Raw genomic sequence first — 20,319 nt, 5'->3', positions numbered from 1 at the left:
TTTCAGCACTTTGCAGCCACTCATCTCCCTCTTCTGCTGAACCCTTTTCCTCTACCAACCCCATCCTCTCCTCCAGGCAGCAACCAGCATCCTAGAGTCCACGTTTATTGATTAGACGTGTCTCTTTCTGGTTGGCCAACAGGGGCTCTTCCTAACACCATGTTGACAAACCTTTTTGAGATTTAAACTACAAGACATGACCTGAGAGTAAGGTTGGTTCATGCAGATGCACCTGGCACTACAGCTTGAGCCCATAGGGGAAGATACTGCAAGAAAAATTCCTGTGCAAAAGTGGAAAATTCAACAGATTTCCAAAGCAGAAAAAAAAAATGTGAATGTGACAAGGGGGAATGTGTACTTCTGGCTCAAATACAAACCAACATTCAGCACAGGTTTCATCATTTGGGATGGGAAGATTTGGGCACAAATGCATGATGGAGAAGGAAGCACTAGACAAGGTAATTGGAGGGAGTCTGCTTTTTGCTGTTCTTAATTGAACCATAATGATATGGGCCTTTAATGAGGGACAAAATGGCTGAATAAGCTTAAATTAGGTTGAAGATTCATGCCCTGTTGATTGGATTGAGGAAGGGATTAATGCACTTAATAAATGTGGGGCTGCTACAGACGCAGGGTGAGCAGCAGGTGGGGTGGTTTTATGTTACCAACCTGGAAATCCCATTCACGGCTTGGCCTGAGCCAACAGGGTCTGCAAAACCTCCTGCTGCCATGGGACGGAGACATCAGCTTTTGGGTCACCAAGTGGTGGAGACAACCCAAATGCTGAGGGACCACCCTGAGAGCAAAGGGGCTTCAATGGGGTCATGGGGCAGGGAGCAAAAGTCTTTCTGGGTGCTTTCATCCAACCACAACATCACCACAGATATTCTTTAACAACCTAAAATGAAGAGACACCAGATGACTGTCCAGTTTCAATCAAATTTGACAGTCATCAGCCTGGAGGTTAATTAAGTTTGTGCCAATTTTCATGAAAGCGAGAAGCCTAGAAAGAGAGAAAGTATCTCTGATGCTGCCTCCATTCCCATTCAAAGGGGATCCTAGAGTGTGATCTCATCTCTGCAGGACACCAGGGAAGGTACCCATGTGGACATTGCTCCCAACCCCCCAGCCACTAAAATGCTCCAGCCCAAATTCGTAGGCAGTGCATTGATAAAAAGCCAGGCTGCCTTCCATCCGGTGCTGACAGAGCTTTTTGTTTTATGTCACATATTTAGCAGATGCAAAAATTCTGTGCCATCATCCATCTCTCTGTCCTGTTCTTAGACAGCACCTACCTCGTCAGGGCACCTACAGCAGAACCCAGGGAAAGTCGTGTTGAATGAGATGGGCCTGAGCTGCAGCAAGGAGCGCTCACATGGAGAGAAGCCTCTGAGTCGCAATGAAGAGTGTGTGCATCCTTTGCACAGATAGAATTTCTTTGTTTCTCCTTTCTAAGAGAGATTAAAAGTGGTGAAGTTTCAGTGTTAGTTTAAGCTGTGCAGGTCTGACTGGAAAGAAAACCAGATCCCAGAGAAACAGCAAGTGGACGAGGTATGTGAAAAAGGAGAAGCAACGGTGAAAAACAAAGTTGGGTGAGTTCTATTGAATTAAATGGGGTTACTTTCAGGGCGTGCACGAAGCTGAAAGGAAGCAGGTTGGTCACACAGGGATCTGATCACCTCGTTTCCCCCAGCATCTCATGGCCCTACTTGCCCCCCAGCCCTCTCCCCTGGCAAATCCCCCCAGCCCAGTCTCCCTCCCCTCCGCTCTATGCATCTCTTTCATCAGCCTCCAGCTCTGGCTCTTGCCCTACCCTCCTTTGAGACAACACTCAATTCCCTTTCTTCATTTATATTGTTACCTTGAAGGTATTTATAGCCTGTGACCACGTTGCCCCTGTGTCTTCTTTTTCCCAGAGTCTGTAAATTTAGCTCTCTGTCATTCTTCACATCTACCTTGTTCACATCATCCGTCCAAACCTCCTTGGCTTTCTGCCTCCTCCTGCATCCATGAGGCCACACAAACCAAAAAGCTGCCACCTCTGTGCTCCAGCACTTATTCCTTGGGATGAAACAATGCCAGGACCTCATCTCCCCTCCATGGAGCCACCAGCAGCTCCATGTGGGGCAGCCCCTTACAGACACATCTTGGAAGGCTTCCCATGGGCAACACCTCCCAGTTCCTCCAAACCAACACAGCACTCTTTGCAACTTGCAGCTTTATAACAAACAACAGAACTAACCAGCCCTACCAGATCCCATAAACTCGGGGTCCAGCTCAGGACTGACTGAAGCACCCCCCAGGACTGTAACTGAACCTGGGTCCACTCCCCCAGGGCCCGTGAAGTGCTTTGTTCCCATTCCAGCACCTGCCTCCCACCAACTTCAAAGCTGAATTGAAACCTGCATGAATATTTAGGACCTGGAGGTTGTCATCAGAAAGAAAAATCCCATACTGAAATAGCTGACAACGCTGACACATCTGTCTCATCTCAGATGAGCGGTATATGAGCTAGATACTAGATTCCTCATGTGGATTGTTCTGCAGTGATGAAAGAAGGAAAACAACACATCCAGCAAAAATAAATAGGCTCCAAAAGGTACTGAGTTAAGAGAGGAGGGGCCTTTCTGGGCTGTGCCCCACCTGTGGGGCTGCTGTGGGGATGGAAAGGGGCATGGGGGCTGGGAGAGGAGTACTTGCCAGAGCCAAATGCCATTACTGCAACAGGGAAAAGTTACATAGCTTTTTTTTTTTTTTTTTTTTTTTTTAATCTTTTCATTATTGAGAGATAAGAGAACCTCCAAATGCAAAAACCTGCTCTCTAATTTTCTCATCTAACCTTTCCTTTTAGGGAAGAAAAAAAAAAAAAAAAGCATATTGAAAAGCAGAATCTAGCTTTTCTCTTTAATTAAAAGGGTCCCCCCTGATCCAAGTTCCAGGTAGGAGACCTGTCCTATAACGGCCATGAAGCTGTTGAGAAACTCCCAGGCGGAGCTGGCTGTCACAGCACACAGCTGCCTGATGCAAGGACAACCTTACAGGAGCTGAATTCAGAGTCTCTATGCACAGTGCTGCACTGAGAGCTTCTGCTTCCAGCCTGCATGCTGGGGGAAGCAAGGGAACATGAAGGGATGAGGGCCTGTGATTTATTCAGTTTTAACCCAAAGGTCCCAAGGAAAACTGGCCTTTGTGGTTCAGCTCTGGATCTGCCTCTTTAACAGCTGTGGGCAATTTTAATCTTAATTTCTTGAAGATGAATAAGATATTTCAGGTTGCTGCAAGTAAAAATATGTGATAAGAGAGGATACAAATCCTGGAATATCTCTGGTGATGGAGGTGGCAACCCAGCCACAGCCCCATTAGGCATCAGAAAATCCAGCCACGCTTTTTCATAACAAACCCATAGGATACTGGACTCCTTTGGTTCTGCTGCTTGAGAGCTTTTTCTCTGTGGGGCTTTCCTCTGGATGAAGCTGATGCTGCATTTTCAGGATGGCTTTTCCTCGCTCCCAGCCTTATTTACATGCAGTCCCTGTTGTGTTCTTGCAACTTCATCCTGTGCTCTTTGGTCCAAAGGATGTTCCTGTCCTCTGGGCACCAGGCTGTGCATACGAAATGTCTCACTCAGCATCTCCCTGTGCGTGCTGACAGCATGCAGAGCAGGGGGGACTCAGCAACCTGCAGCAGTGCTGCTAGTTGGGGCTCATCCTCCTCTCTGCCCTTCTTGCAGATGACCCCAGCATGCCCTGTCCTGCAGACTGGCTGCTTCCAGGTTCATCAAACCTAAGTGCTCCGCTGGCCAGCACTGCAAAGAGCATTCAGCAGATAGAAGGCATGAAAATAGTGCCAGACAAGGGGAGACTGGATATAATATAGACTAAGCAAAAACAGGCCAGCCTAAATTTGCAGGCAGGCTGGTACGTGGAAGGACTGCTTGTGAACGAAGCTGAAATAAATTATCTGAAAGCGCTGCAGCTTCTCTGTGTGAAGCAATGAGTTTTGGCTGAATGGTTTCAGAGATCTTGAGGGAGATCACCAGAGGCAGGGGGTGCATGAAGAAGCTCAGCCACAGGCTGTGCTGCAGCTTGGGTTTCTGCTTCAGGTCAGCAACATCTGTACATGCAGAGAGAGCACAGGCCAAGAGAAGGACAGCAAGTGGTGCAGAGCTCTATGCAATCTGCAAAAGCAGCCCAGGCTCACTCTAAAAGTGCAGCTCCAAATGCAGTGGGAGGAGGATGTAGAGGGAGGTGGTTAAAGGAAAAGAGTAGAAAATTCTGGAGACATTGGTCCAGAAATGGAGCAGCTGCAGAATTCCAGCTGTACCTGCATCATTCCCACATCTACCAAGGGTGGGTCAGCACCGGCATGAAATGGCAAGACCACTGAGGGCTGCTGGGGATGCTGGAAGCATAACTTGGCCTCCAAAGGAGGAGGAATGGGATGGAAGATCCATCTGGAAGCCAGCAGCTCCCTGGTATCGTGCTGAACCTGCAGGGAAGCTGTGGTTGCCACTTGAACCCACTGCGAAGTATGGAAGGGCAGCAGGCAGCTCGAATTCACCCAGCTCAGCATCTGCAGCACAGGTTCCACTTGCAGTCTTGCAGCTGCCTCATCAATATTTTAGAACAGCCTAAATGCCTGCTGAATCAGCCAATCAGCTCCAGCAGCTTAACGAAACTCACTTAAATAATTAACAGCAAACAGCCAGCCTGGTGGTTTCTCAAACACCTGATGGGCTGCACCGTGGGAGAGCCAGCCCTGGTGCTCTCTGACTTACCTGCAACCTCCAGTTGCTGTCATTTCCCTCCTGAGCTTTAAGTTTTGGGTAACACAATTGTGTGATTGCAAACTCCAGTCCCCAGAGAAACAGCAGTAAGCACTTTGCAGCTCTCTGCTCTTGCTGCAGATTTGCTGCTGGTGGAGTCTCCTTCTCTGGAGATGTTCAAGACCTGCCTGGATGCCTACCTGTGTGACCTGCTGTAGGGAACCTGCTTTGGCAGGGGGGTTGGACTCAATGATCTCTGGAGGTCCCTTCCAACCCCTACAATTCTGTGATTCTGTGATTCTGTGATTTGCTGTCAGGCAAAGCTTTGAAACAGAAGGGCCACTGGTTTGCATCTCCCATCCCTAATTATCTCCGCAGAAGGATTTCATGTCTGTTTCCACGAGATGGCATTGCTGAGGCTGGTACGGAGGGGAAGCAAGGAGGACAGGGATGGGAAACACCACCATTTAAAAATAAAATAAATAGCTAGGAAAAAAAAATCTGAGCTTTCAGTGAGGTCCCAGCACACCTGAGCATGGCAGGGAGGGAAAGTTGGTGTTTCAAAATGCATTTCCCCAGCACAGCTCTGTAACTTCATCATCGTCACCACCTGACACAGGCAGCACCACACCTGCCTGCTTTATGCACAGTGCTGATGGCTCACGAATCAACTTCTGTTTGCTGCAGGGCTTGCTGAAAACCATCTGTGGCCCCGTTCAGAGTCATGTTGGGTTGCTTATTGTTTTGTTAGAAGCCCACAGCGGGTCCGTCCCAGCCCAGAACAAGTGCACCATCCCCCTCGCCTCCTGGAGTTGGGTAGTGATTGACCAGGTCTGTGATTTTGCACTTGAGGTTTGGGTGGAGGCAGAATGTGGTTTCATTCTGCTCTGAGTCCTGACCCCCAGAAGTTTTTCAATCTTCTGCTTTGAAATGGGTCTACATCAGAACATTTCTGTTTATTTTGGCTCTGCCAGAGCCCAGCTCAAGCCTCCCAAATGAGGCATCTCCCTTCAGGCCCCGTATCTTCTTTCAAACCTTACAGATTATCCAGGGTACCAACTGCACAGAAGTAGAGCTGAAATCTTGAACGTGCTGTGAGCCATGAGCAAATCTGAGTTAAACCCTCAAGGTTTTAATTTTCCCTTTATGCAGCTACACCGTTAATTACTGCACTGCTTGTGCATCACTTCCAGAGCATCTTCACAGCTCCCCTGCTGTATTTCTATGGAAACGTACCCGTGGCTTTGTCAAGCTTGCTTTTGCTTTTAAAATAGCTATAGAGGACCAGGTTTGGACCTTGTGTCTGATCATGTCTCTCATCTGACCCCAAGGGCCCTGCTGCTCCAGGACCAGCTCCTGTTGGGTACAGGAGAGCAGGAGGCACTGCACAGCACAGCAGCCATGTTCCCATGGGAGCTCCTGTCCCCATTCCTAAAAGATGGGGGAAAGCTGTGCATGGAGTGAGGTTCTGCCATCCTGCTTGGAAACAGCAGTGAGTACAAAGAGGAGCCTTGGTGCACTGTGAGTGCAGTTTTGAGGAAGGCAGCACCGCAAGCTGGCACAGAATTGTGGTGGCTTGGGGCTCTGCCTGGGGCATGCAGCACTGCAGAGCGTCTGTTATTAACGAGGTGCTTCTGCAACATAAACAGCAATGATCCCTGCGCCTTCGGGGCCCTCCTAGGAAGGAGCTGGCACATTGCCATCCTTCACCTTGCATCCTCTGCCTCTGCTTCTCCTAAACACTGCTTTACGAGCGCAGGATGATGCCCTGGTGTGCTGCCAGCCCCACCTTCAAGGAACAAACCTTGGAGATGTCCCCAGAGCACTATGGCACAGCACGAGCAGCCCCTCGCACCTCCTCTACCTTTGCACTCAGCATCATAGAATCATAAAGGTTGAAAAGACCTCTGAAACTATTTAGTCCAACCACCAACCCATCCCCACCATGCCCACTAATACACACCCCATCCTTTGGTCAGCCCTAAACACCCCCCAGGTGCAGCCTTTGGGTTCAGGCATCCTGTGCTGTGTGGGTACATCTTCTCCTGCTCTACAGGTTTGCAGTGAAGCCAGGACACAGTCCTGGGTGGACACCCTGAATTCTGGGGCTCTGGGCAGCCACTGGGCACCTCTGCCCTCTGCTTATGGCTTTGTTTGGGTTAGAAAGGCTTCTGGGGGATCTGCTGTGGATGAGGGAAGGAAATATATGGAGTAGAGGCAGCTTTGGACACTTCTCCCCAAATCATTAAATACTATAAAAGTGATATTGCTAGCTTTTCAAGGAGACATGGGCGTGCTATTTTCTCCCTTTTAGTGGAATAACATTAGGGATTTAACTCAAGCTTATTCAGCATGGAAAAGATAATAATTAAGGGTCGTGATAACTGATGTTAGAGAGTGGAGCAGGTTAAGAATATCAAAACTCCACTGCAAGAGCCCCTGCTTTATGCCAAGGAAATGAGCCCATAAACCTGGTCTAGGGCTGAGAGCCAGGGAACAGCTGTTGTTGGGTGCCCACGGGTGCTCCCACCCCTGCCTGTGGCCATCCCAACATCTGCCCCAAACAGACCCAGAAAACCAGCCCCTCTCAATGACACACACACGCACACAGAGCTCCACACTTTTGGGGTTGGTTGGTTTGGTGTTTTTTTTTGTTGTTGTTGTTGTTGGTTGTTTTTTGTTTTGTTTTGTTTGTTATTTTTTTCCACTGTGGATGTTGTACCAGTTTTATTGGTAAAATTAACATGAAGCCTCACAAACGCTGGAACATGCTTTTCCTTTTAAAGAATTTCCACTGGACCTTAATGGTGAGCATCCAGTCGTTGACATATAAACTCTTACAAGCTGATGTGCACACATGCGCCGGGGGGAGACGGTGGCAGCGTCCTGGTGTCAGGGATGGTTTCTGCGCTACGCACTGGGAGCCCACGATTCATTTGCCAGCCTTCTGGGCCTTCTGGGCAGACTTGGTGACTTTGCCGGCCCCGCCGCTCTTCTTCTCCACGTTCTTGATGACTCCCACAGCCACGGTCTGCCGCATGTCACGGACAGCAAAGCGGCCTGGGGAATGGAAGAGGATGAGTGATGTGCCTATGCCACCCTGTGAAAGGCTCCGATTCTTCCCCTGATCAGTTTTATGTCAGGGTAGAGATAGGGAAGCTGAGAAACACTCCTGCACAGTGCTGTATTGCAGCAATTCCCATAGGGAAAACCCAGCCCAGGAGAGAGCCTGTCCCACCCCTCTAACCCAGCTCATGGTGAGACATCGCAGACGGAGCAGCAATGGAACACGTGCACCTCCCTCTGCCCCCTGTCTGACCAGTGGGAGGTTCAGCATGACCAGTGTGAGGTCTGCGCCCAAGCAGCCTCCCTGCTCCTCCACGGGACACCACATAGGAGCCATTCCCTTACCAAGAGGTGGGTACTGGGAGAAGCTCTCCACACACATCGGCTTGCCAGGAATCATCTCCACGATGGCTGCATCGCCTGATTTCAGGGATTTGGGGTTGTCCTCCAGCTTCTTGCCGGAGCGCCGGTCGATCTTCTCCTTCAGCTCAGCAAACTTGCAGGCGATGTGTGCGGTGTGGCAGTCGATGACAGGTGAGTATCCGGCACTGATCTGCCCGGGGTGGTTCAGGATGATCACCTATGGGACACAACAAGGTCCAAAGGGACTTGGCTATGGGATCTTGCACAGCTCGGTGCCAGCAAGGACCAGCAAGGTTGGGAAATCAACGCCATCACGTGCCACACACAGAAAAGAGCTAATTGGCTTTCATGGCAGAATCCTTCCTTTGTTTAAAGCATTACTTAAGCTATTATTTATTTATTCAGAACACAGAAGGACAAGGGTGTAGGTACCTCACTGTGAGAGGTTATCTAGTCCTGCTCTTCTCCAGCTGCATTTGGGAGAGGGAGCGACCATTTTCATGTGCACCAGCGTGAAAATTTCAAAGACAAGGCTTAACCCCCAGGAAATCTCTAAAATGTCCAGCTTTCCCTGGTGGGTACGTTGTTCCCTAGGGTTTTATCTCCTTGATATCAGCTGTGCGAGGCTGTGAGCTGTTGGATGTTGGGGACAGAATGGAATGGAGTAGAACAAAAGTGGAATGGAACAGAACAGAATTCTAATCAGCTAACCTGAGACGTGAACTGTGCTGCCTCCTGCGGCGGGTCTGACTTGCTGTCCCCACAGACATTCCCACGGCGGATGTCCTTGACGGAGACATTCTTCACGTTGAAGCCAACATTGTCTCCAGGCAGAGCCTCGCTCAGTGCCTCATGGTGCATCTCCACCGACTTCACCTCAGTGGTGATGTTCACAGGTGCAAAGGTGACCACCATGCCGGGTCGCAGGATGCCAGTCTCCACTCGGCCCACAGGAACTGTGCCAATTCCTGCAGGGGCAAGGAGAGATCAGAGCAGAATGTCACACACGAAGCACATGATGGGCAGCAGGGCATCTCCAATGGCTGTTATCAGAGACTACATTTGTTTCTTGACAAACGAAAAATCAGTTATTAGCTGCAAGATCAACTTTAGGGTCTTCAAAAATACAGTTAATCAGCACTTTCTACTCAATGTTTTGTAAAAAAAGAAAAATATGGGGTTGCATCATAGTTTAAAGGCCATGAGCAACTACATGCCCTGGAAATTTTTCCTTCTCAGCAGCCATTCCCTCTTGTGCACAGGACCAGGAACATTGCAGCGTGTGTGCAAAACTGAACTAAATTAGGTGAATGGGACATTCTGCACTTCGTGTCAACAGGAGATTTGAGGAAAACTCACCTGTAGATTGCTATGAAGAAACATTAAGAGAAAAAACCTGCAGAAGAGGCTGGTGGGATCCATCCACTTTTCCACACCAACCCTATTGCCTTCAGTTCCACCCTTCCCACAGTGTCTCTGCTTTCTAAGGACCTGCCCAATCCCATGGCAAAATCCTGTCTTTCCCCTAGCTGAGACAGAAGAGGATGCAGAGCTGCCCACCATCTGTCATCTCTGTTGCAAACAAAAGCTTGCATTAAAATGCTTACTAAAAGTGAGGGAGCATCATTCTGCATGGCCAGTTTCTGCAATGCACGTGCTCTTTGAAAAGTATGGAAAGGGCTGGAAATGCCTCTGCGGGGCTGCCCAGGTGCTGCCAGCAGGACAGAGAGCAAAAGGATATTTAAAGACCTGAGAAGTGCCCACGTCACTGTCCGTGCTCCCTAAAAGGCTGGTTCCATGGTACAGTTGGACACATGGAGGTGCTGCTGATGGACACCAGCATTTGGGAGCATCAATGACCACAGCCAAGCAGAATCTCATTCTTGGCTGGTCTCCACCTGGTTCTACCAGCTGTGACCTCTGAGACACCCAAATCTGCAGCCATTTTGGCATCGTGTTCACTGAGGAGAGCTCACTGCTTTCCTCTCACGTCTCTAGGCATCTTTGGGCGCGTCTGCCTCCAACCCAAAGTCTCACATGGGGTCTCTGCCCTGGAGCAAATACCCTTCTCCCCAGTATTATTTGAATTTCAAGAAGTCCAATCCCTCCAGCTTCCCAATACCTGGAAACATCATCCCCAAATCCCTGCGGAAGGAAGTCTACAATTAAAAAGAGTCACACTGATGGTAGCTCACCTCCAATTTTGTAGACATCCTGGAGGGGCAGGCGCAGGGGTTTGTCTGTGGGGCGGGTTGGGGGCAGGATGGTGTCCAGGGCCTCCAGGAGGGACACCCCGCTCGCATTGCCTTCCTTGCGTTCCACCTTCCAGCCTTTGAACCAAGGCATCTGCAAACAGAATAGCAACGGTATGCATTGAGCGTGCCTGTCCTCAGCACCCTGAGATGGTCCCACTGAAGTGTCCCACTAGGGCAACTTGTGTGGAGCTGGTTTAGCTGCAGCTTGGATTTATTTGGGTTTGTTAAGGTCTTTGCATTGCACCATCTCTGCATGTTCACCTGCATCCCTTCATCCAGCCCCATCCCCATTCTCTCCTCTCTCCTAGAAACACGCGAAACTTCCATGAGCAGAAGAAAAAGGATGAAAGTGGTTAAACCCAGCAAACCTGCAGCCTCCATTCCTAACCCAAAGGTGTTGCCTTCCCACACCAGCCACATGTATCCAGCCCTCAGCACAGGGACTGAAGAGCCACCGAGTTTCCTCAAAGCTGCTGAGAGGCAGGATTGTTTGTCACAGATAATTCTGCCCAGCATCGGATCCTTGGGTGCTACTTGTCGCCCAAAGCACACCATTGCACAACAAAACTTTGCTCACCCCAAATCCATTTCCCAAAAGCCATAACTATTCCACAGCTCCGTGGCAGAAACAGGGTCTGACGTAACACAGTCTGACAGGTTGTATGTTAACCCAGTGTTGTCAGCCACGGGTGCTGCAAGCTCAAGCTCCCCTCATTAACAGCTGAGCTTTAATTCCTAATGCACTTCAACTTCATTTTATAAAGCAGTCACATCTCTCCAGTTTTGCCCACTCTGTGCCCCATACATCCCAACCTTGCATCACAGATGAGGTGTATTTGGGCTGCAGTACCCCTCAGAGCAAAAGACTCCAAAACCCACCAGTGGCCTCATTCTGTCAGCTGCAGCAACAGAAAGCCAGCATAATGCAAAACTCCACTTGCCAAAAAGCTAGAAAATGTCAAACTGCCATTTTTTTGGTTAGCCTAGCAATTCTGTGCATCAGGGCCATGGGCTACATTCTCCCATGTAGGGCTGGCTCCAGCCCCATGTCCATGGGATGCAGCTGCTACACCACTGCACAAGCATAGAATCACAGAATGGCTTAGGTTGGAGGGGATCTTAAAGATCAGCTAGTTTCAACCCCAACCCTGGCTGTCTGTCCCCTGATGGATGGACAAGACACCTGGCTGCCTCTTGCTCTAGTGAAACTCAGCTGGAAATATGCAAGTGAGAATAATCAGAGCTTTTTGGGGGGTGAGGAGTAGGAAGATAGATTTGCACTGGATTCTCACCCAAGCTTTCCTAGAAGTAGTGCAATGTAGGGAGATGGACTCTGTCCCCACAAAGGTGGGAGGGAACCCTGAGGACCACATCATGGGATACAGAATATCCATGCATCCTTTCAGCAGAGTTTCCCTGGACTCCCAGCCCGCAGCCAGTTCTTCCCCCCTGACTCTCCCAGCCTCCCATCTGAGGTACAAAGTCAGTGAGGCCCTTCCTACCCTGTGCCTCCCCTCTGCAGCCTATTAATAGCAAATTGTTCAGGATCATCTTCCCTGCTCAGCAGCTGCTGACATTTGGAGCCTGATTTGGAGGCACCCAGAACTATGCAGCTGGGCTTGGCATGACCGCAGCTGACCTTATTCTAGCTCCATTCTACAGGGGAAAGGAATCTCCCAAAAACCCACTTGTTGCAAGCTAGCCCCAAGATTCTCATGAGCTGTCTTTCCTGTGCAAGGCTGTGAGCTACATGCCAGGTTGGTGTGAGGTTGCATTGCAGCACTCCTCTAGTTTAGGCTCTCAATCCCAATCTCCCTTGGCTGTACTTAGACATGTTGCCTCCCTCTTTTTGGAGTGCTGATCCCAAATCCTCAAGTGAAGTCCTAAATCTCCCTGAAGTGTTGAGTTTCCAGTTGGTTTCCCAAGGTACCACTGTTTCAACACTGAGCAACTTGCTCGAGGTCAAAAGAACCTCTTTAGTCTTCAGAAGACTGAAGGTGGGGGAGCTTTTTCTCCAAAAAAAGATATGAGTAACAACTGCTATTGGCATCTGTTCTGACAAAGAACCCCCATGCCTCTTCAATCTCTTCTTTCTCCTTTGCCATCATATGAAGAAATAGCGCCCTATCAGCACTGATATACGAAGGGAGAGGCTAATTTGGAATCAGCTGGCCAAGGAGAAACCCCAAATGGATGCTCGAGGAAATCATGGTACCTTCCCATGCAAAAATTGCCTTAAAAATTGGAGTCCCAGCAGTGGAACATGGGTGCAGCTGATACGGCACCGACGTGAAGAAGCGCCCAATATGCAGCATGTGTTAGCCCGGCTGTGCAGTGGGAACTGCTCCAGCCCTGCAACCAGATCGTGTTGTTTGCCTGGCAAAACAATGCCCTAAAACCACTCATGTTGCTCCTGCTGAGCACAATTGCTGTGGCTGGCTCTAACGTCACCACGGGTCTGATGAAGCGAAATTCTTAAATCAGATCCCAGAAGCAAGGACATACAGATCATGCGAGGATGCTCACGGAAAGCCATTGGGATGTCTGGCCACTGTACAACAAGAAGCATGCACACTGTGCCCATTCATCCCAGCACAATCACAGCGACGTGACAAACATCTACACCAGCAACGTGGGCCACTGCGCATGACAGGTGCACGAAGCACGCCTGTGGCTTTCACAGCACCAAAACCAACCTCAGCCTGGATGCAGACATTTAGAATGGGGGAACAGCACGACACAACAACACACTTACATTGGGGGATGGCTCCAGCATGTTGTCCCCGTGCCAGCCCGAGATGGGCACGAAGGGAACGGTGGCTGGGTTGTAGCCAATCTTCTTGATGTAGGCGCTGACCTCCTTGACGATCTCATCATAGCGCTTCTCGCTGTACGCAGGCTCCGTGGAATCCATCTTGTTGATGCCCACGATGAGCTGCTTCACCCCCAGAGTGTAAGCCAGCAGGGCATGCTCACGGGTCTGCCCGTTCTTAGAGATGCCAGCTTCAAACTCACCGACGCCAGCAGCAACTATCAGTACGGCGCAGTCAGCCTGGGAGGAGAGAGATGATGAGCTGCTGCTGTCCCTGAGAATGCTGCTCCTGGGAGCTTTACATCCCAAAGGGAACGTTACTCAGAATGAACATGCCTTAGGCAGATGCCTTGCCAGCTGCTACCCAAAACCCTGCTGATCTACCTCAACCCTGACCCATGTGATTTTATTCTTGCCAATTGTGAATGCTTTCGCAATATGTTAGACAACAGGATGGATCTTTCTAAGCTATGTGGATCGAACCAGGACCTCATCTTGACATCCCATGGCTGTGGGGCCAAAGCCTCACCTAAAACCTCACTGAAGTCTTTCCAAAAATCTCCATGGTTGATGGAGGAGCTCCCACAGCTTACTCCTGTCCTCAGTGTCAATGACAGAAGCTGCCTGCCTTTGGCAAAAGGCAAGTACTACCCAGGTGGCATCAAGGGACATGCAACAAGGCTCACCCAGTGCCCATGAAGGGATCTGGGAGGCAGAAATGCCCTGCAGTGCAGTGCAGCACAACAGGGAGAAGCTACCTTGCCCTGGGGACACAGACCACAGTTTGACATTGCGGTGTGGTTTATGGAACAAAGATGGCTGTTTTGAGAAAAAGTAAAGAGAAAAGGCCCACTGAGTCTCATCTGGCCAATAAAACCTAATGGTCTGTGGGAAGCTTCTTGTTTGCCTGAGTTGTCTGAGGCTGAAACAACATGGGAGACATTCTCACTAAAAGACCTATAGCTCACATCATCCTGTTGCTTCTCAGAGTCATTCCCCAGCTCATACAAGTAAGGGAAATGCTGTAGCACTCCTTTTTGCCCAAGGAAACCCTTCCCTCAGCATCCAGAGAGAGATCTGGTGCCACCTCTTGCACGGATCCTGCTCACCACCACTCACTGGTGCCACCTCAGCCTCCCACATCCAGCAGCTCATGGCCTCCCGTTCTCACCTGGGATGTGCCTGTGATCATGTTCTTGATGAAGTCCCTGTGGCCGGGCGCATCGATGATGGTGATGTAGTACTTGGTGGTCTCGAATTTCCACAGTGAGATGTCAATGGTGATGCCACGCTCACGCTCAGCCTTCAGCTTGTCCAGCACCCAGGCGTATTTGAAGGACCCTTTCCCCATCTGTTCAAGACAAAGGCGAGAGCTGATCAGATCCCCAAACCCAGGGCACCTCCCACTAATGGAGCACATTCCATTTCCCATAGCCATGAAGGCAAAAGGTCACACTGCAAAGCCCCTAAAGTCAATGGCAGCCACAATCTATACATATAATCTATACAAGGAAAGGAGATATGGTTCTAAACACATTCCCCAGTAGGATGGAGAAGAGGTTGGAAGCAGAGCTACGAAGAGGATTCATGGTGGGACTGGATAAGAAGCTGGAGCTAAGACCAGCAATGTCTCCTCCATGAGATGCCACAACCCTGCAGGGCTGCTGTGAAATCACATTGATACAGAATTACACAGCAGTGCTGGAAAGCTTCTTGCTGCTGTGTTTTAATCTTTTAAGTGAACACGAGACAGCTGGATAGAGGGAAAAGCCATTGCTAAGCGAGGGAGCCCGAAACTAACAGGACATAGAGGGGGAATGGGTTAAAAGACAACGAAATGCAAGAGGGTTGCTAGGAGCTGAACAGAAACTTGATTGATTTTTGCCACAGAGTGTGTGAATTTACACGAAAAGTGACTGCGAGCTGCAGTCAGACCAACTGTCACTGCCAAATGGCCAAAATCCCAGCCAACATTGTCGTGTAGAAAATCATGCTGGGTGAGACGAGCCACTGAAAATCTCTCTGCCCTGCAATAAAGCACACACCCCGGTAAAATCAGGATGCTGCTTCCTTTGGGTCGGTGTCCATTGACGCCACCAAGCAGAGCCAGACCTTCCCCAGGCTCTGAACAGGGATCCTGCATAGATGGGGGAGGACAAGCTCAGCCGTGCCCCACGGTGCCCTAGGGTAGCCCAGGTGGACCAGAGGATTAACATGTGTCAATCACCAGATCTTGGCTGGAGAGGCAAGTTTTCTAAGGTGGAAAATAGAATTCAGCTAGAGAAATAGGTCATTTGCTGATGATGTAATGTGCTGTAACTGCCTCGCAAGGACGGAGGTGCTGTACCACGGTCCCACGTCTGCAGCAGCGATTTCTTCTGGAGCATCAGTGCATAAAACTCATAATGGGCCATTATAGATCACCGATCCGGGGGGAAATGCCTCCTGCTGGCAGGCAGCGAGCGCTCCAGTGCTTCTCACCGGGGAGGATGCTGCAGCACCGCACCCAACGCACCCTGCCTGCACCGGGATGGGATCTCTGTGCCCCACATCCCTCCCGCATCGCAGCCCCGTGCCAAAGCAGCACGAGGAATTAACGATGCCAGCCCCTTTATGTAACAGCTGAGCGCTGCGATGACTTTGCAGCTTGCTCGGGGTGGGGGAGGGGGATTACAGCCAAAATCCTAAAGCCAGAGCAAACCTCCCCTTCCTCAGAGAGAGTGCTGGGTGATGCCGCAGCCCCAGCGGGCAGCCCCGAGCTCTGTGCCTGCAGGAGCAGGGGGTGGAAAAATCCAGAATCACATCTTTGCTTCAATATGGCAAAAGATGCAGAGTGGGAGCTGGGAGGTTAACCCTCTCCAGCATGCACACCCACTCTCTCCCTTGCTGGGGGATATTTAGGGCATCATTAGAGCGTGCTAATTTACTGCCCAAGCCAAGAGGAGGGTTAAGGAAGACGAGATTTATTTTGTGCAGTGCATTAATAATGAGGCTCGCTCAGGCAGGAGCTCAACCAGCAAACCCCACAGCCTTTCAGCCATCAGCACTACGCTTAGGGGTGGGGAACCTGAGGCACAGAGAAGGCCCCAGGGTGCAGCTGGTTGTGGGAGCACCCAGCTTATCCTAAAACCTGGCATTTCCTCATAGGAAGCACAGGGATCCATAGCCAACTAAAAGCTGTCTATTCTGTGTCCCCCCTCCAGAACGTGCAGGACATAACCTGAAGGCAAGCAAGATCCTTTATTTAGCAAACAGCTCCCTCCTTCCATAGGGTATATTCAATTACCCAGAGCTGTTGTTGAAAAACAAAAACAAAAAAAAACCCCACTGCATTATCTAGCATTGCACAATACCTTCACTGTTTGGTGTCAGGATTGCCTGAATTTCCTCCAACAGACCCCAGCAAAGGGACAGCTTTCTATTTGGAGAACACAAATACTGTTGGTTTTTGGGTTTTGGGTTTTTTTATTCTTTTTCTTTTTTTAAAGAGGAATTTCAAAATTCCTCCCTTGGAGGTACTGTTCCTTCTGCCCTTGAAAGCAAGAAGAAAAATAAAATCTTTTCTCTTAGGAAAAAGAAAATAATACGAAACCAGCCTGTGTTCTCTGATAGCTTTTTTTGGGTGCACGCAGGCCTCCATTTCCTGAGAATGCCACCTAATGGAAGAAAACCCTTCCCCAGCCCTGCATCAGAAAATGGAGTCGGTAAGCTCAGTCAATAGGCTATTAATAGCAGCTCCAGTCCCCGCATATTCTGGCAAGTCAGGGGAAATGTCTGCTCAATTAACATAGCTGCAATCATGTACGTGATAACCTCATCGTGCCTTACCTGATCTGGAGGTAAGGGGCTGGACATACATCAAGGGATAGCAGCGATCATTTTAAAATGAAGGAAAGAGAGAGGGTTTTATTCTAAGGAAGAGGCTCTGCTCTTAAGGGCGGCAAGAGAAGCCTGACAATGAGGCAGGACAAGGGGTGGTGTAGCTCAGATGCTATTGGCACATTCAAAGGGTTCAAGCAGACAGACAGCAAGATGTACTGTCAGGAATGGCAGCTCTGAAGGCTTCTTTTTTTATTTTTCCTCTCTCTCTTTTCTTCTAAATGTGAGGTTTTGTCCAGAAAATATTAAGGGATGTCTGCATTAAAGATTTATAGAAGGTTCATGACATGATGATGATGAGACATCTTCTGACCAGAGCTGCCCCATGGCTAACACGGCCAGCCTGCTCCTGGCTCACCCACCTCTCTAGAATTTACCATCACTTATTTTCCCAGCTCTTATCACTTATTTTCCCAGCTCTTCCCATTTGCAACGTTCTTCTCTGTCCCTCAGAATATTTTTTCCTCTTTGATCTGTGCCACATTACAGGCGTTGGGTGGTGCTTTGCAGCACGACAGCCTGAGAAATGCCTGCACTACGACTTTGCTACAGATGTCACCATTTGAGAAGCTAAACAAAAGAATTCAGCTTAAATGCCTATGCTCCATGCCTGCTTTCCTATACAGAAGGCTACCAATCAACCCCCATTAAGGGGATGGATCTTTAGCCAAGTGGACCAAATTCATACTCCAGCTGATGCTGGTTGCACCATAATGCTGGAAGGACATGTTATAGGGTGAAATTCATGGTCGTGCACAGGGCAGGGAGGGATTTATGAGGTTTTTCCTCCTCATGCACAACATTTAGGGGGAATTTTATGTTCTATAGCACTGTGGCTCTCCCAGAATCCTCGCTATTTCTGCTAGCACCGCAATCCATCTTCCAAATCCCCAGGTGGTGGGATCAGCATTGGGGGCAAGCACCCAATGGGCCGCAGGAGCCGGGAAGACTTGGGATGCAGAGGGAATAAAGAGATGGGAACACAGGTAGGAAGGTATGAGAACGGCATCACCGGGAGAAGGGGCGCATTGCCCATGGGACATCAGCATGGAGCAGGGGACACGGCGGGGCTCATTCTCCTCACCTCGGCAGCCTCCTTCTCGAATTTCTCAATGGTCCTTTTGTCAATGCCCCCGCATTTGTAGATGAGGTGCCCGGTGGTGGTGGATTTCCCAGAGTCCACATGCCCGATGACGACAATGTTGATGTGCGTCTTCTCCTTCCCCATGCTGGTGGGCTACGTGTGGAGGGCGGGCGGTGGGGGGAGCGCTGGGGATGCAGCTGAGTTTATGGAGAGGCTGTAAAGGGAAAAAAAAGGCAGCGTCAGCACAGCCCCCACGACAGCACTGCCAGTCCAGACGGGGCTGCATAGCCGTGGCTCGATGGCTCTGCTCATGCTGGGTCACATCCAGCCCACCCCCAAAGGAGACTGGCCAGTCTGGCCAACACTTCCAGCCTCCAGCTCTCAGCAAGATACCATGATTTTATTATCTGCCTTCCTGGAGACCCCCAGCTCCCAAGGCTACGTCATCGGTACCTCGAAGGTGCCCTTCCTCCATGAAAAAAAAAACAACCCACCAACCTTCCGATGGCTCTGCGCTGCTTCCTTCTAGGTCTTTCCAAACCCTATTCCATTTCCAAACCCTCCATTTCATGGACACTCTGGGAGGAGCCATGGGTGCCCATCCCCACTGGGTGTCTTCACCTCTTGGGTGACAACATGGTGCCCAAAAAATGGGACGGACAAAAATAGCCCTCTCACTCTGCCTGAGCTGGGCTGCAAAGAGCAGAGCAGGGCAGCACAGCTGAGCCTGCTGTGGGAGGTTTTGTGGTATTTTGCTGCCCTGAATCTGGATGAAACAGAGGGAGGAGGCTTAAAACGAAAATCAATAGATCTGTTCTGGCATCTCCCAGGGTTACCATGGTGCCGCAGCTGCTACAGAAGCTCTGCACAATTAGGAGCTTTAATTTGACGTCTAATAAAATCCAATTTTATGAAGCTGCCCATAGAAGCAAAGCAGGTCGGGGGCAACTTTCCATTCACACAGCGACTCTGGCGGGTGGTGACAGCCCCGCTGCCCCCGGCCCTCCTCCCTGCCCTTGAACGACTGCAGGATCCGGCCATGGCGCAGCCCCGCTCAGGTGCCCGGCGTCGGCTGCGCTCCCTTCTGAAGCAGGGGATTCCTTTATTTTCATTTACCGTTTCTTTTCTCTCTTTCTTTTTTTTTTTCTTTTTTTTTTTTTTTAATTTTTTTCCCCCTTTTTCTTCGGTTTTTTTTTTTTAAATTTTTTTATTTTTCCCCCTTTCTAATTTATCTTCATTTATTTTCACTTTTTCCTTTAATTTCAACGTTAACCTTTTTCCTTTCCTCAAGCTTTCAGGATGCAAGCTGTTTCCCACCTGCGGGCTGAAGGAGCGGCCCAAGCCCAACCTCTCCCTCCATCCCAGGGGTCTCCCCCACTCTCGATGCCAGCAGCACCCCATGCACACGCATCGTACCCCCGCCCCAGCAACCCCCCCTTCAGCCAGGTCCTCCTCCCCCCCGTTCCGAGCAGCCCGATCCCGGGGGGAGCTGGAGCTCTTACCGGAGCGGCGGTCGGGGCGGCAGAGGCTGCCAGCTTGGGCTCCGGCGGCTTTATCTCCCCGGGAGGGGCCCACCTATTGACGGCGGCAGCGCAATGCAGCGGCCCCCCCCCGCACTACGGCAATGCGGTACCGGGCGGGGGAGGAGGAGGAGGCGAGCCAGGGGGAGGAGGAGGAGGAGGAAGAGAAGGAGGAGGAGGAGAGAGCAGGGAAAGACGGAGGGGGAGAACTGGAGACGGAAGGTAGATGGAAGAGGTGGAAGAGTGGGAGATGGAGGGATGGGGAGGAGATGGGGGATAAAATAAAGGGATGGGAAAAAGATGGAGGGATGGGAGAAACGGAAGAAAGCTGGAGTAGTGGAAGATGTAGAGATCGGAGGTAAAGGGATTGATTGGAGGAATAGGGGGATAGGGGAAATAGAAGGATGGGAGGAGAGATGGAGGAGCAGTAGACAAATGGGTGGGAGAGGTGGAAGGGTGGGAGATGGAGGGATGGGAGGAAGAGGGGGATAAAGGGATGGGAGAAATGGAGGGAGAGGGAAATAGAGGGTTAGGAAAAGTGGAAGGATAGGAGAAATGGAAGAGAGATGGAGAGA

At 50.2% G+C, this 20,319-nt stretch overlaps 1 protein-coding gene across 1 annotated transcript; it reads right to left on the bottom strand.

Annotated features, from left to right (window-relative positions):
• Window positions 1-7,477: 7,477 nt before the first annotated feature.
• Window positions 7,478-19,848, bottom strand: EEF1A2 (eukaryotic translation elongation factor 1 alpha 2). The gene is made up of 8 exons (XM_048963358.1): window positions 19,727-19,848; window positions 18,225-18,438; window positions 14,433-14,612; window positions 13,205-13,501; window positions 10,390-10,540; window positions 8,906-9,162; window positions 8,177-8,411; window positions 7,478-7,825 (listed from the first exon to the last, which is right to left on the bottom strand). The coding sequence occupies exons 2-8, from the start codon at window positions 18,366-18,368 to the stop codon at window positions 7,698-7,700; spliced, it is 1,392 nt and encodes a 463-aa protein (XP_048819315.1). The 5' UTR covers window positions 18,369-18,438; window positions 19,727-19,848; the 3' UTR covers window positions 7,478-7,697.
• Window positions 19,849-20,319: the final 471 nt, after the last annotated feature.

This window comes from Lagopus muta, chromosome 16 (genome assembly GCF_023343835.1).
Source record: "Lagopus muta isolate bLagMut1 chromosome 16, bLagMut1 primary, whole genome shotgun sequence".
In the NCBI taxonomy this organism is placed as follows: Eukaryota; Metazoa; Chordata; class Aves; order Galliformes; family Phasianidae; genus Lagopus; species Lagopus muta.
This window is presented reverse-complemented; position numbering and strand designations above follow the sequence as displayed.

Coding starts and splice junctions, on each gene's coding strand:
- EEF1A2 (XM_048963358.1), bottom strand. CDS start 18,368: ATGGGGAAGGAGAAGACGCACATCAACATTGTCGTCATCGGGCATGTG. Junction 9,163..10,389: donor GGATGTCTACAAAATTGGAG/GTGAGCTACCAT, acceptor TTGCCCCTGCAG/GAATTGGCACAGTTCCTGTG. Junction 7,826..8,176: donor CTCCCAGTACCCACCTCTTG/GTAAGGGAATGG, acceptor TCCATTCCCCAG/GCCGCTTTGCTGTCCGTGAC.